Source organism: Corythoichthys intestinalis, chromosome 21 (assembly GCF_030265065.1).
Source record: "Corythoichthys intestinalis isolate RoL2023-P3 chromosome 21, ASM3026506v1, whole genome shotgun sequence".
Lineage (NCBI taxonomy): Eukaryota > Metazoa > Chordata > Actinopteri > Syngnathiformes > Syngnathidae > Corythoichthys > Corythoichthys intestinalis.
Genome location: NC_080415.1, coordinates 37,100,133 through 37,113,655, shown reverse-complemented (window position 1 = coordinate 37,113,655; position 13,523 = coordinate 37,100,133). Strand labels below are relative to the sequence as shown.

General features: G+C 40.8%; 1 protein-coding gene across 1 annotated transcript; it reads left to right on the top strand.

Annotated features, from left to right (window-relative positions):
• The first annotated feature begins 1,860 nt into the window (after positions 1-1,860).
• On the top strand, positions 1,861-13,118 carry tfam (transcription factor A, mitochondrial). The gene is made up of 7 exons (XM_057825372.1): positions 1,861-2,125; positions 4,112-4,245; positions 4,329-4,399; positions 6,100-6,249; positions 9,018-9,113; positions 9,236-9,292; positions 11,965-13,118. Exons 1-7 carry the CDS (start codon positions 2,040-2,042, stop codon positions 12,223-12,225), a joined length of 855 nt encoding a protein of 284 aa, XP_057681355.1. The 5' UTR covers positions 1,861-2,039; the 3' UTR covers positions 12,226-13,118.
• The last annotated feature ends 405 nt before the right edge of the window (positions 13,119-13,523 follow it).

Below are 13,523 nucleotides of genomic sequence, written 5' to 3'. Positions count from 1 at the left end.
ACCGTCTCCCCCAAGGAAGCAGTGATGGCCAAATAAAGCTTCTTGAAGCAATGAAGCTTTGCAGCACTTGATTTGACAACGGTGTCATAACACTGCCATATCACCGTCATAATTATGGCATGACACCATCATGGACATTAATGAATGCTTATGAGAGATGTCATTATGTGTCATCCGGCAAATTATGTCACTTACTGCATTTAGGTTCAGCTTGTATCTTTTACATCCCATGTAAATCCATTCAAAAGTGGATAATTTTCCGGTTGACACAAAATGATGTCTGTCATAAGCATTCATGAATGCTCATGGCAGTGTCATGTCATAAGTATAATTGTCTTATGACAGTCTTATGGCACCGCTGTCAAATGTATTACCAAAATGCAGTAACTAGCAATTAATGAAACAACTAGAACAGTAACTGAAGAAATAATTAGCGCAGAACATGAATTTTGATTGTCATTTACATCTGTAGCGCTGCAATGCATGCTCGGAGGCATGTTGCACGACAACAGTGTTGACAGCAGAGGTTGACTGTTTCCCCCAAAGGCGCAGTGGTGGCCAAATAAAGCTTCTTGAAGCAATGAAGCTTTGCAGCCAATTGGTTCAAAGCTTCATGGTGGTTCATTTGGTCTTATGACAGTCTTATGATACCGCTGTCAAATAAAGGGTTACCGGTTAATATCTTTTGGTGTAAATATCCCATAATATAATGAGGACGGCTGCGGCTTACAGTCCAGTACGGTCCAGGTGCTGTCTATACGTCAACAAGCTGTTTGGGAGGCATGCACGGAGAAAACCTTTCCTCACTCACAATCATAAACGCAAACGTCTGGAGTTCGCCAAGCGGTATTGGGGCTTCAACTGGGACCGTGTGCTTTGGTCAGATGAGACCAAGATTGAGCTTTTTGGCAACAAACACTCTAAGTGGGTCTGGCGTGCCACGAAAGATGTGCATGCTGAAAAGCACCTCATACCCACTGTGAAGTGTGTCGGTGGGTCAGTGATGCTGTGGGGCTGTTTCGCTTCCAAAGGCCCTGGGAACCTTGTTAGGGTGCATGGGATCATGAATGCTTTGAAATACCAGGACATTTTGAATCCAAATCTGTTGCCCTCTGCCCGAAAGCTGAAGATGGGTCATCACTGGGTCTTTCAGCAAGACAATGACCCTAAACATATGGCCAAATCTACGCAGAAATGGTTCATCAGACACAAACTCAAGCTTGTGAAACATAGGAGAAGATTAGGTGCTGTTTTGTTGGCAAAGGGGGTTGTACAAAGTATTAACACCAGGGGTGCCAATAATTGTGACACACATTATTTGATGTCAAATAATTATTTCTTTATGTGGGATTTTTTCCCCACTGAAGAAATACACTTGTATTGAAGGTTGGATTTTTCTCTTTTTTTTCCATTAAGGTCCCATAATATTTGAATTTAAAAAAAAAATGTTAGAAGCTAAAAAACACATCTTAACCAGGGGTGCCAATAATTATGGAGGGCACTGTAATTCTAATGTTTACCAGGTTGTTTCTGGTGCGCAGCAGATTGCTTAATTTTTAAAAAAAATTCTGTCGATGTCTCTTTCAGGGGCTCCGTATGTGTTTTCAGTGTATTTAATTAAATATATAAAAACATGATTTGCAACCCAATGTATTCTGTTCTTATTTACGTATACTACAGCATCCCAACTTCAAGTTAAAACATGTGTTATCATGTGGTTCTTTAGTTGGCTTCTTTATATATTGTAAATAATGTAAAATATTCATCGAATGATTTTAATAACTAATTTTTTAAGTTCTTCCCCCAGTTAGTGAAACTCCAGTCCACGTGGTGGCAGTACAAAAACAAGGAGATTATTATTTTTGATACCCACAATGCACCGGCGGTTATTGAAGGCGCCTTTTGCTGGAGCTGCAGAGGCTGAATGTGTGCAGACGTGAAGGATATCGAATGAATTAATATTTCGGTGCCGGGATATTGTTATAGGACAGTTTTTCCCCGATCGGCCTAATTTCGTTGACCGTGCAAACATCGCGAGAATGGCTCCTTTCGGCTTAGTGACAGCGAGTGTTAGCCTTTTGGCGAAGTCCTTCAATGTCTTCACATGCACAAGTACTCTGGCAAGGTAAACTAACTTTGGTTCTACCGATTTAGGGACGATGTGCATGTTAATCGTGGGATAAGAGCTGACCAGAACGAATTTTTGTGGGCAAAGAAGCATTGCTTTTCATAGTGTGACGGTGTTTTCTTATAGCTGCTGTTTTTTTTGTTTGTTTTGAATGACTACATTACAGAGCGCTTCTAATGCATTGTCAAAGCATCCTTGACAATTGATATTTATGTTATTGATTAGAGTTTAATGCCTGAATTTAATTTGCAACTCATTCGCTGCCATTGACGGCGATAGGCGTCTAATCCATTTTGACTGGGAGAGCTGGCACCTTTTTCTTCATCAGTCAATGATGCAAGTCAGGCATACAAAATTGGGATGTCCCGATGGTGATTTATTATCTTTTTTTTTTTTACTTCAGACCTGATTTTTTTCAAGATGTTTTTCCAAGCCGATACCTATATTTTTAGACCAATAAAAAGTCATATTTTTTTGATTAAACCGAGCTCTGCCTGTACCTTCTCGAAAATTTGGCAGGATCATTCTTTATTAAAAAGCACTAGTCTCATTCAGCGGACTTATTTGTCTAGTGTTTTGATTTACAGCTGCCAAAAAGCACCATGGTACTGAAAAAACACGACTGCTGGATCCTGTTTCTAAATCTGAAACTGTTATTCAAAAAATAGCCGTATCGTGCGCCGATACTGAGTATCGGAACGAAACATCACTAATGCACAACTGCTGGAATTTTTCAACAATCTGTTAAATGCCAAATGGATTATTTTGCTTTAAGACTAATCCGATAAGAGATTTGTGAATGTCACTCTCTAGTTGTGGCCGCCATTACTGGGATGTTAACACACCCCAGTAGCAGCCCAGCGTCAGTCAATAGCTGCTTTCGAACTGTAGGAACTATTTGCAGTTCCTAGTGTATCGGGTACACGCAGGTCGGTTGTGGAGCGTGGAAACCTCCCTGCCGATTCCTTCATGTGGGGACGCTGACGCTGTGCTGTTGGCTCGAGCTTTATGGCGCAGTGGTTAGCGTCCCAACATGCCGAGTGGAGGCATCGTGGCGCATGGGTTCGCGTCCCAGCCTAGTCAGAGGTGGGAGCGGAACGCGGAGTGGCGCTGACACACTGGTTACAATGTTGCCGTGAACCCGGATCGGCAGCAAAGGTTTCGGGGGGTGAGTGTAACGGGTACACGCAGGTCCGTTGTGGAGCGTGGAAACCTCCCTGCCGATTTCTTCGCTGACGATCCGGGTCACGGCACCATTGTAACAGGTGTGTCAGGGCCACCCCACCTCTGACTAGGCCGGGACGCAAACCCGTGCGCCACAACGCTTCCACTCGAAGAAATGAGCAGGAACTCCAGGGAGGTTTCCACGCTTCACAACAGACCTGAATGAATGTCTTCATTAAATTATATATTTATATATTTTTAGTGAAACAAATATATTTTTGTACATTCAACATCATTTGGGAGGGTCTTAGCTTTCATATGAGCCATTTCCGAAACCAAATGAATAATTAAAAGGCAGGTTATTAGCAATTGTTTCTACAAAATGGATAAGTGACAAGACTTTTGTCAGGGACTGTATGTTGTCTTCCGGTATTATCATGACAACCCACAGTACCTCAACCAATGAGATGAGCCGGATTGTCATTGTTCTGTCAACTCATTGGCCAGAAAACAGGTGAGGCGGGGGAGTGCGTTCCTCTACGTATTCTTGAAAAGCACCATACCAGTATTCGTTTGTTCGACAAATAAAACCCTATTTTCGCTTTTTGTGACTATACAGGACCGAGCTCGTCCCTTGTAAGCTTAATACGGGACGCGTACTTTTGTTTTTGGAGCAATGGGCAGTTGGCAACAGTAGCATCTGCTAGCTGTGTGTGCTGCGGGCTGCAAACCCCAGCAATGGCGAAATGGGTACCTGAGGTTGTTTGTTTTGCTCAGAATAGTCTGTGGAGAGTAATATTTGTGTCCTTCGTCGACCAGAGTCGTCCATACATCATTCAGGAACCCAGTCAAATGCCTGTCCACCCAAGTCAGTGGTCCTCCAAAGAGGCCTCTCAATGGATACATGAGGTATGTGATGCAGCAGAAGCCGTCCGTGGTGAGTCAGAACCCAGGTAAGGTTCAACTCATATTAATTCATCAATGTGCAATGCAGTGTGGCATGATGTGACATTTTTGATCTTGTTGTCTCCTCTAGAAATAAAACTAATAGAAGTCGTCAGGAAAATTGCCCACGAGTGGAGACTGATGAGTCCGGAGCAGAAACGGGTATTTCGTCTGAATCTTCATTCAGTACAGTGGAACCTTTAAATTTGAAATGCCAAACGTAGCTAAATTGCCCCAGAACATAATATAACAGAACCCCCTCTATGTCTATGTTACATGAAGTTTGTCCAAATTTAGTATTGCTATTTAATGATTTGGTTTGAACAATGGTTTACTTCTTGGTTGTCTTCGATGAAGTTCTTTACATCCGATGTCAAACTTTTCAAAAATAGATGACGGAAAAATCTAGTACATTTGTTGTGATATTATACAACCCCTAGCAAAAAGTATGGAATCACCAGTCTCGGTGGGGGCCAAGATACTGTGCATTCACTCCCGTGTTAACCCTTTGTACTGACTCCATGTTCCAAAAGTTTGAAGAAGGCTCACGGAAAACAGGTTGACAATTTATTCTTTGACAATGGTCAAAAAACAAGGCAAAAAGAGACAACTGAGGAACAATGCTGGATCCAGGGTCAGCAAAACAACGGCTATATAGGAATGTTCCCGAGAAGCGACCGTCTGTTATCTCAGTGTCCAGTCTTTTTGAAAGCTGCGGTGGAGTGGGCCGGGCGGAAGGTGTGGCTGGGTGTTGTTTTGGGATCATCCCTCAGTGGCAGGTTTTGGGCGGTTAAGTTCGTGTGTCATCCTTCGTGGCTGGGACGTGGTTGCCACAGCGACCGACGCCGGTCTTGACGTCCCAGGCGCCCGCTATCAACTTGTTATCCTGGTTGGGCGAGATGATACTTGTTTTAGGACAGAGCGCCTTGCTCTTTGTCCTGGAGTGCCCGGGTGAACTGATTGCGAGAGTTTGTGTGTCAATCTTGCTCGTAACGCACACGTTGGGCTTCTGTGATAAGATGGCGTTGTGTATTTTTATGCCCTCTACTCTGCTTATTTTCATTAAACTATGGTGTAAGGTGTGTTAGAGTAATACAAACAGTCCTACAGTAAATATGAGAAATAATACTATACCCTGATTATATTACGTGTGCGTGAGAGTAATGCAAACAGTTATATGTTGTGTGTGAGAAAAGTAACTATTCCCTTCATAAAGAATTAGTTCAGGGGTCCCCAGACTTTTTCCTGTGAGGGCCACATAACTTTTCCCTTCTCTGATGAGGGGCCAGGTCAGTTTGTAACAGAAAAGTGACGATTGCAGGAGTGCCTAAATGTAAAAATTTATTGTTTTTCAGAAAGCCACAATCAAATAACTCTTCGCTTCAATGATATCTGGCGCCCTCTAGCGTCGTGAATGGGTATAATGTCTAGACCGCGAATATAAGACGACCCCCACTTTTCCAGTCTTATTTGAATGCAAAAAAACACCGTCTTATATTCGGGCCAATACGGTAACTCATTATTTTTTCAAGTTTTTTTTTATCTGAGTTTGTTCTACATGTTAAAATGTCTGAGTGAGTGCTCGTCCGAGACTGGTGATTCCATACTTTTTGCTAGGGGTTGTACGCCGTGTTTCAGAACAACTAACTGGTAAAAGCATGAGGGCTGTTTATATAGCAAGCTGTAGTTCTGTTGGAGATTTTATGAATAAAGAGTTGCAGCTTTCTTGAATATTGAACTCTTAATTCCTTATTGTACAACTTCAGAGACTTTCAACTTTTAAGGTTCCACAAAATGTTGTGAAAAATATTTAATGTAAACGGTGGAATGGTTCAAAAACGGTCGGTTTCATCTTCATGAAGCCCTTTGAAGATGCATATCTGCGGGAGAAAGAAGTGTTCAAGGTGAATCTACAAAAATACCAGGCCCAGTTGACTCCGCAACAGATTGAGCAGCAAGCCATTGAGAAGAGGCAGAGAATGGCCAAGAGGAAGGCCATCCGCAAAAAGAGGGTAAGAATTTTTTTTTTAATATCTGGCATGCATCAGAGGTAACCGAGCCTGAACACGACTGCACTGAAATATTACCCATTAGGCCTGGCGCCCCCAAGTGGGAACAGGAAACGCCCTTTTTTTACGAGAAAGGCTCCTCCTCATTGGAGAAAAAAATGAATTGACCTCAAACCTGCATCAGGGGAGCCTTAAAGAGCATATGACACCAGAAAAAAAGTCTTAAATGGCATTATTATGTGAATTAGAATCATATTTTGAGACGATTCGACTATATACAACAATTTAGCAAAGCGCAGATGACGAGAAATTAGTCTTTTAATCTGCCGGTTAGCCACGCCTACCATTATAGGGCTTTAGCGTCCCCAACAGGTGGATGACGTCAGCGGTAGACTAGGCTCATCGGTTTTACTATTCAGCCCATTGAGGGGGAATTGTTCAGAACGAGGAAAACACGACGAAGAGAGCTGCAAAATGTCATTGTTTCAGTCTCTCTACTCCCAATATTTTTACAGGATATTCTTTTTATCCAAGTATTTTTCCCCAATAGCTATATAAATGGCTTGAGAAGGACCAGTCAGCCCGTCGAGGGGGAACTATTCACAATGAGGAAAACGCGACGAAGAGAGCGGCAAAATGTCATTGTTTCTGTCTCTTTACTTCAATATTTTTACAGGATATTCTTTTTACCCAAGTACTTTCCCCAATTGCTAAATAAATGGCATGGTCATGACAAATAACAATCTTGTGCTAAATGGAATATAAAATAATAAAAATCCATTTATCCAAGACGAAATGGCAAAATTACTCCATAATGGTCAAAACAGTCGACTTCACCTTTACTGTCACACCTGCCGAACGATATTTTATGACACCTAAATCGGACATATGTAATTTCCCTTCCCCGGCTTCGGAGAATGTAAACAGACCAGAAGGAGTGACAGCTAGCCGACATGCTAACCCGAACCGAGGGATGTTTCAAAGTCTTCGAAGTGGAAAATCACACATAACTAGCCTGGATTATTTGACATGACGACCCGGTTGTCGAGTTTCTTTGCGGATCGGCAAACCGCCCGGCGGAGAGCAATTTACAGTTCGTTCCCTGGAGGAGGGTGGCTGGAGTTGTTGTTTAGCTAACGCGCTAACAGCTAACTGCTAATGAGCATGAGGATAGCTTTTTACATGCCTATCAATGATCAAACGTAAGTAGTCCTTTATTTAAAGGAATTTTATAGTGTTTACTTTGTAATCACTGTATTCGTATTTGACATAATACAAAACAAGATGTTTACTCACTTCCTTGTAAGTCCAATGGTCCCACAGTAAATATCCACGGTGAATGGGAACCTTTTGAAACTCCAAAAAGGCGCATACGCCTCTCCCGCATACAGAATGATTTTTCTGCAGCCGTTTGGCTGGCGTGATGCAAAAAATAAAAGTATTAATCCGCAAAATCAGCTGAATCCTTCGTCCTCATACACAACAGTACACTGTATAGTGAAGAGAACGTCTTCTACCGTACACGTCACAGCGCCCTCCTCCTCAATGCAAGACCGAAGCCGGAAGTCACTCATTTTCATGGCGCGGGATTCAAAAAACTAAATAAATATAGCGATCGCTTCCACACACATCCAAGCGGTCCATATCATTCAGGGGCATAAAATACCGCGTGTATTATGAAATAAACATGCTTTTTCGTGTCACAGGCACTTTAAGACATACAAGCTTGAAAACTCGCCCAAAAGTTGCACATACATGCAGCTTTGTGTAAGTTTTGATCATTTTGCAACCTTGCAAAAGACGTACTGTAACAAAATGGCTCTGTGGCGCCCCCTTGAAATTTTTGCAAAAAGGCCTCTCCATTTAGGTTTTTTCAATGTAGAGTGATGAAATTTGGGGAGTCGATTATGGTGTGCAAAAGTGCTCCAAAAAGTCTCTTGCACCCATATTCCAAACCCAACAGGAAATCAGGTATTTTTAATTGAATGTTAAAAAACATGCAATTTTAGTCGATAAACTGCTTGCACGTTTGAGACCATTTCACTTAGGCAGTTAGTTGGATCCTCCTCAAAATTGGTGAGACTGTTCATGAGACATATGAGATGTTAAGTTATTGAAATGGTTATTTTTAATTTACGGGCCTAACCTGGGCGGGGAACCAAAGTCGGGCATTTTTTGGCAACACGCCAAATTTAGTGAATGATTCATAACTTCCTGATACAAGGTGATTTTTTTTTTCATATCTGGCATGCATGAGAGGTATCCGAGTCATACCCTGAAAGGTTGTGTATGGGTCATTTGCATCAACTCTGTAGCACCAACTAGTGGCAGCAGAATTTGAAGCCTTAACAAGCTCGAAAACTCGCCCAAAATTTGCACATACATGCAGCTTTGTGTAAGTTTCGATAATTTTGCAACCTTGCAAAAAATGTACTGTAACAAAATGGCTCAGTGGCGCCTCCTTGAATTTTTCAAAAAGGCCTTTCCTATTGGGTTTTTTCAATGTAGAGCGATGAAATTTCGGGAGTGGATACGTTGAGCAAAACTGCTCCAAAAAGACAACACTGCGAGGGCCGGTTCAGTCCTACTTGCAGGGCTAGTTTGGAATTTCTATGCTTTTTGGTAACACACATTAGAAATTCAAGTCATTTTTTAAAAAAATCACAAATAATTAGGGGTGTAATGAGAAAGTCATGCTAAACCACACTTACCAAGTGTCTAATTCCTGGTAAAATATTTAAACCATGAATATTTTTTTAAATTTCATCTAGGAAGCAAACAGCATGGGAAAGCCGAAACGTCCTCGCTCGGCATTCAACATCTTCATGTCTGAACATTTTGAGGAAGCCAGAGGCGCAGATACGCAGGTTCGTCCTAAGTGTGGCAACATTTTTCTTGTGTATACCCGCTTTTTAATATCATAAATCATGCCTCCTGACACATCTCGATGAGTATATTGCATAACAGATTTTCACGTGTTCCTTACCAGACAAAGCTGAAGACTCTGCTGAATGACTGGAGTAGTCTTTTCAGCCATCAGAAGCAGGTAAGCCTCAACAATTAAAGCAATATCTTGGTAGAAAATCTCCTAATACTCTTGACATTTCTATTATCGTTTCTTGCTATTAGATATGTCTTTTGATGAGATTTACATACAGATTAACCAGTCAAGATATAACATAGGAACTAATCGCCCACCCTCTTTGCCATCTATAGACTTTGATCGACATACATGACTGCTACATAGATCTCATTTTCGCACAAGTCTCAACATGTGCAGTCAACAATGTCCAATAGTGCAAAACACCAGCATCTTCAAATTTCTGCTTCAGTGAGGTTCAAAATATGAGAACGGGTGCTGAATTAAAGAGTAAAAAATTATACAGTGGTATGAAAAAGTAGAATCTTTTGGAATTCCTCACATTTCTGCATAAAATCACCATCAAATGGGATTTGATCTTTGTCAAAATCCCACAGACGTAAAAACTGCTTTTACTAAAACCACCCAAATATTTATAGGTTTTCATATTTTATTGAGGATAGCATGCAACAAATGACAGAAGGGGGGAAAAGTAAGTAGTAATTAAGTGAACCCTCTGCCTCAGGAGACTTAAAGAGCAATTGAAACCCATTTTTACCAAAGAAGTCAGGTGTGTGCTCAATCACTGGTAAGTGGTTTAAAGCTGCCCTACCCACTATAAAACACACACCTGGTAAGAATTGTCTGGATGAGAAGCATTGTCTGGGTGTCATTGTCACCCAGCCAGCAACCCGCGACTGAGCTCAAGGTGGATATCGAGTCAGAGAAGAGAGTGGAAGGTGTAGGCAGGAGAACGCCGATGAACCGCCACGGGGCGACGCAGGATCGTCCCCCCCCCCCAATCCCACAACCGGCAGTACAGGCAGAGGGGAGGACACGCTCCAGGAGCCACGCCATAGGGAAAAAGTGTGGGACCCACCTACCACCCAAAACACAAAATAGAACTTTTTGGTAGAAACACAGGTTCTCGTGTTTGGAGGAGAAAAAAATACTAGAGATGCACGATAATATTAGTCACCGATAATTATCGGCCGATAATGGCAATTATGATGTCACACGGATAATCCAGATAAAACAAAATTCAACCGATAATGCAATCCGATAATTATATACTTGATTTAGCCTCCAAATGTGCGCAATCAACAGTTTTGTCCAATTCTGCTAGTTTTAAGGAGGTGTTTTTGCAGTGTAGTAATGTGATATATGTTAGGAATGGCTTACTTTTAAAGGCATTTTGTGCAACTTGGGTGTTTACTCTCTAAGTAATTGTTGCCAAAAGCTTACCATTACACAATGTCATTGCCATTGTTTAGATGTTGGAATTTACTACTTCTTCACATTTGATGTGGGAAAAAAATAGCACTAAATTACATTTTTGCACAGTAACATTTGATCTTTGTATACTTTAAAATTTGACATACATATTTGAATAGAATTATCGGCGTGACATTATCGGTTATCGGGTGAAAGGGGCAGGAAATTATCGGTTATCGATATCGGTTGAAAAATGAATTATCGTGCATCACTAAAAAAATACTGAATTGCATCCGAAGAACACCATACCCACTGTGAAGTATGGGGTTGGAAACATCATGCTTTGGGGCTGTTTTTTTTTTTTTTGCAAAGGGACCAGGACGACTGATCTGTGTAAATGAAAGAATGAATGGGGCCATGTATCGAGAGATTTTGAGTGAAAATCTTCTTCCATCAGCAAGGGCATTGAAGATAAGACGTGGCTGGGTCTTTCAGCATGACATTGATCCCAAACATACAGCCAGGGCAACAAAGGAGTGGCTTCGTGAGAAGCATTTCAAGGTCCTGGAGTGGCCTAGCCAGTCTCCAGATCTCAACCCCATAGAAAATCTGTGGAGGGAGTTGAAAGTCCATATTGCCCCAAAACATCACTGCTCTAGAGGAGATCTGCATGGAGGAATGGGCCAAAATACCAGCAACAGTGTGTGAAAAGCTTGTGAAGAGTTACAGAAAACGTTTGGCCTCCGTTATTGCCAACCATGTGTACATAACAAAGTATTGAGATGAACTTTTGGTATTGACCAAATACTTATTTTCCACCATGATTTGCAAATAAATTCTTTAAAAATCAAACAATGTGATTTTTTATTTCCACATTCTGTCTCTCATGGTTGAGGTTTACCCATGTTGACAATTACAGGCCTCTTATATTTTCAAGTGGGAGAACTTGCACAATTAGTGGTTGACTAAATACTTATTTGCCCCACTGTAAATCGGGTCTTGAAATATGTTTTCTTGCATAGCTTCTAATGCTGTGAGCCAAATGTGAGCTTTCACTAAACACGTAATATTAATTCTCTCACAACGAAAAGATTGAGTCATGCTGCGAAACAATTACCTAAGTGACTATATGGAACACCAATACAAATTCCACTCCCACATTAACAGAGCAGCAGACATTACAAAATAAAGTACAATAAAAGTAAAAATAATTGGGAAGGAGGGTTGTAAAACAACCAGTCCTACAAGTTAAAATGGACTGAACGTCTAATCACCGTGTTTGAAGACTTGATTCTGATTTCTGTTTAACAAATGAAATTAGGAGAGTTTCAAGGAGAAAAAGTTTACACACCCTTGCTGTATTATAAGCAAATGTCAAGATCCAGATAGCCTATTTTAGCTTGTTTTTTTCCATGACATTTCAGGTTTATGCACAACTGGCGGAAGACGACAAAATCCGCTACAAAAACGAGATGAAATCATGGGAGGACCACATGGTGGAAATCGGACGGGAAGACCTGATCCGAGACAAGACTTGGAAAAAAAAGGCCGCGGAAGCCAAAAAGGCCAAGAAGGTCAAGAAAGCGGCAGCAAAGACGCCAAAAGTCGCCAAAGCCAAATCAAAAACTACTAAGAAAACCAAAAAGAGCACCGTCAAAGTTGTTAAGAAAACAAAAAAGACTTAACTATATTTCTTGGTTTGATGACTCTGACATGTGTTGGCTGTTTCTCTTCAAAATTGCAGCACTATAAAGGTTGTCAAATTTCTTACCGTGTTCTCCAGAAAATTAAAGGTTAACATCCGTTCGGTCAATTGGTCTGTTTGTGAGGTTTAGAAATGTATTTGAAGTGGCAATACTCATGGCTATTACGTGCATAAACAGAATGACAATTTGCATAACATCACCTTTACGGCTAGGACACTTCCATGTTTTGGCCATTTAGTTAGAAGAGCATTTGTTAGGTCACTGGTCTTATGAGCAACTCGCTAATTTGGACTTCTAGAATTGTCTAAAATGTCCACAATGTTCAATCGATAAAGGTATGTTAATACTTTTGTTGTTATAGTGTAACGTTGGTATAGACTTGTCATATAGCCAAACCGATTTCGGGATTTCATTAGTAGTAGAAAAGTACAGTTTTCTATGTGTCAATAGTTTTTCAAAATGACCTTGTGCACAAATCTAAATCCAGAGCTGCTCTGTAACTAAATGGCCGAAACACATAAAAATTCCAGTCTCCATTTATGGTAACACTTTGACAGTTGGTTCATAAGACTGTCATAACTATGACATCACACTGTCATGAATATTAATGACTGCTTATGACCAATGTCATGAAGTGTCATCCGGCAAACGATGTCACTTTTGAAAGGGTGTAAAAGATGCGGACTGGATATCAGTGAGTTGGTGACATATTTTGTCAGATGACACTTCATGACACTTCATTAGCATTCATTAATGATAATGACAGTGTCAGGTCATAATTATTGCAGTCTCATGACAGTTCAAATGACAGCAGGGCCCAGAACCAAAAATGGTATTTGCCATGTGGCAAAATGGCTTTTTTTTTTTTTTTTTGCAATGTGGCAAAAAAATGTTTTGCAATGTGGCAACATTTTTTTTGCCATGTAACATTTTTTTCATAATGGATTTTGCCATGTGGCTTTTTTTTTTTTGCCATGTGGCATTTTTTTGCCAGTTGGCAAAATCCATTTTGACATATGGCAAAAAAAAAAAAAGCCACATGGCAAAATTCATTTTGCCGCATGGCAAAAAAAAAAGCCACATGGCAAAATCCATTTTGCCACATGGCAGAAAAATGCCACATGGCAAAAAAAGGCCACATGTTAAAATCCATTTTGCCACATGGCAAATACCACTTTTGGTTCTCGCTGTGTCTCTCAAATAAAGTGGTACCCTTTATTTGACAGTCTCATGAACCAACTCTCAAATAAAGGGTAACACTTTGACAGTGGGTTCAT

Coding starts and splice junctions, on each gene's coding strand:
- tfam (XM_057825372.1), top strand. CDS start 2,040: ATGGCTCCTTTCGGCTTAGTGACAGCGAGTGTTAGCCTTTTGGCGAAG. Junction 2,126..4,111: donor TGCACAAGTACTCTGGCAAG/GTAAACTAACTT, acceptor TTCGTCGACCAG/AGTCGTCCATACATCATTCA. Junction 4,400..6,099: donor TGAGTCCGGAGCAGAAACGG/GTATTTCGTCTG, acceptor ATCTTCATGAAG/CCCTTTGAAGATGCATATCT.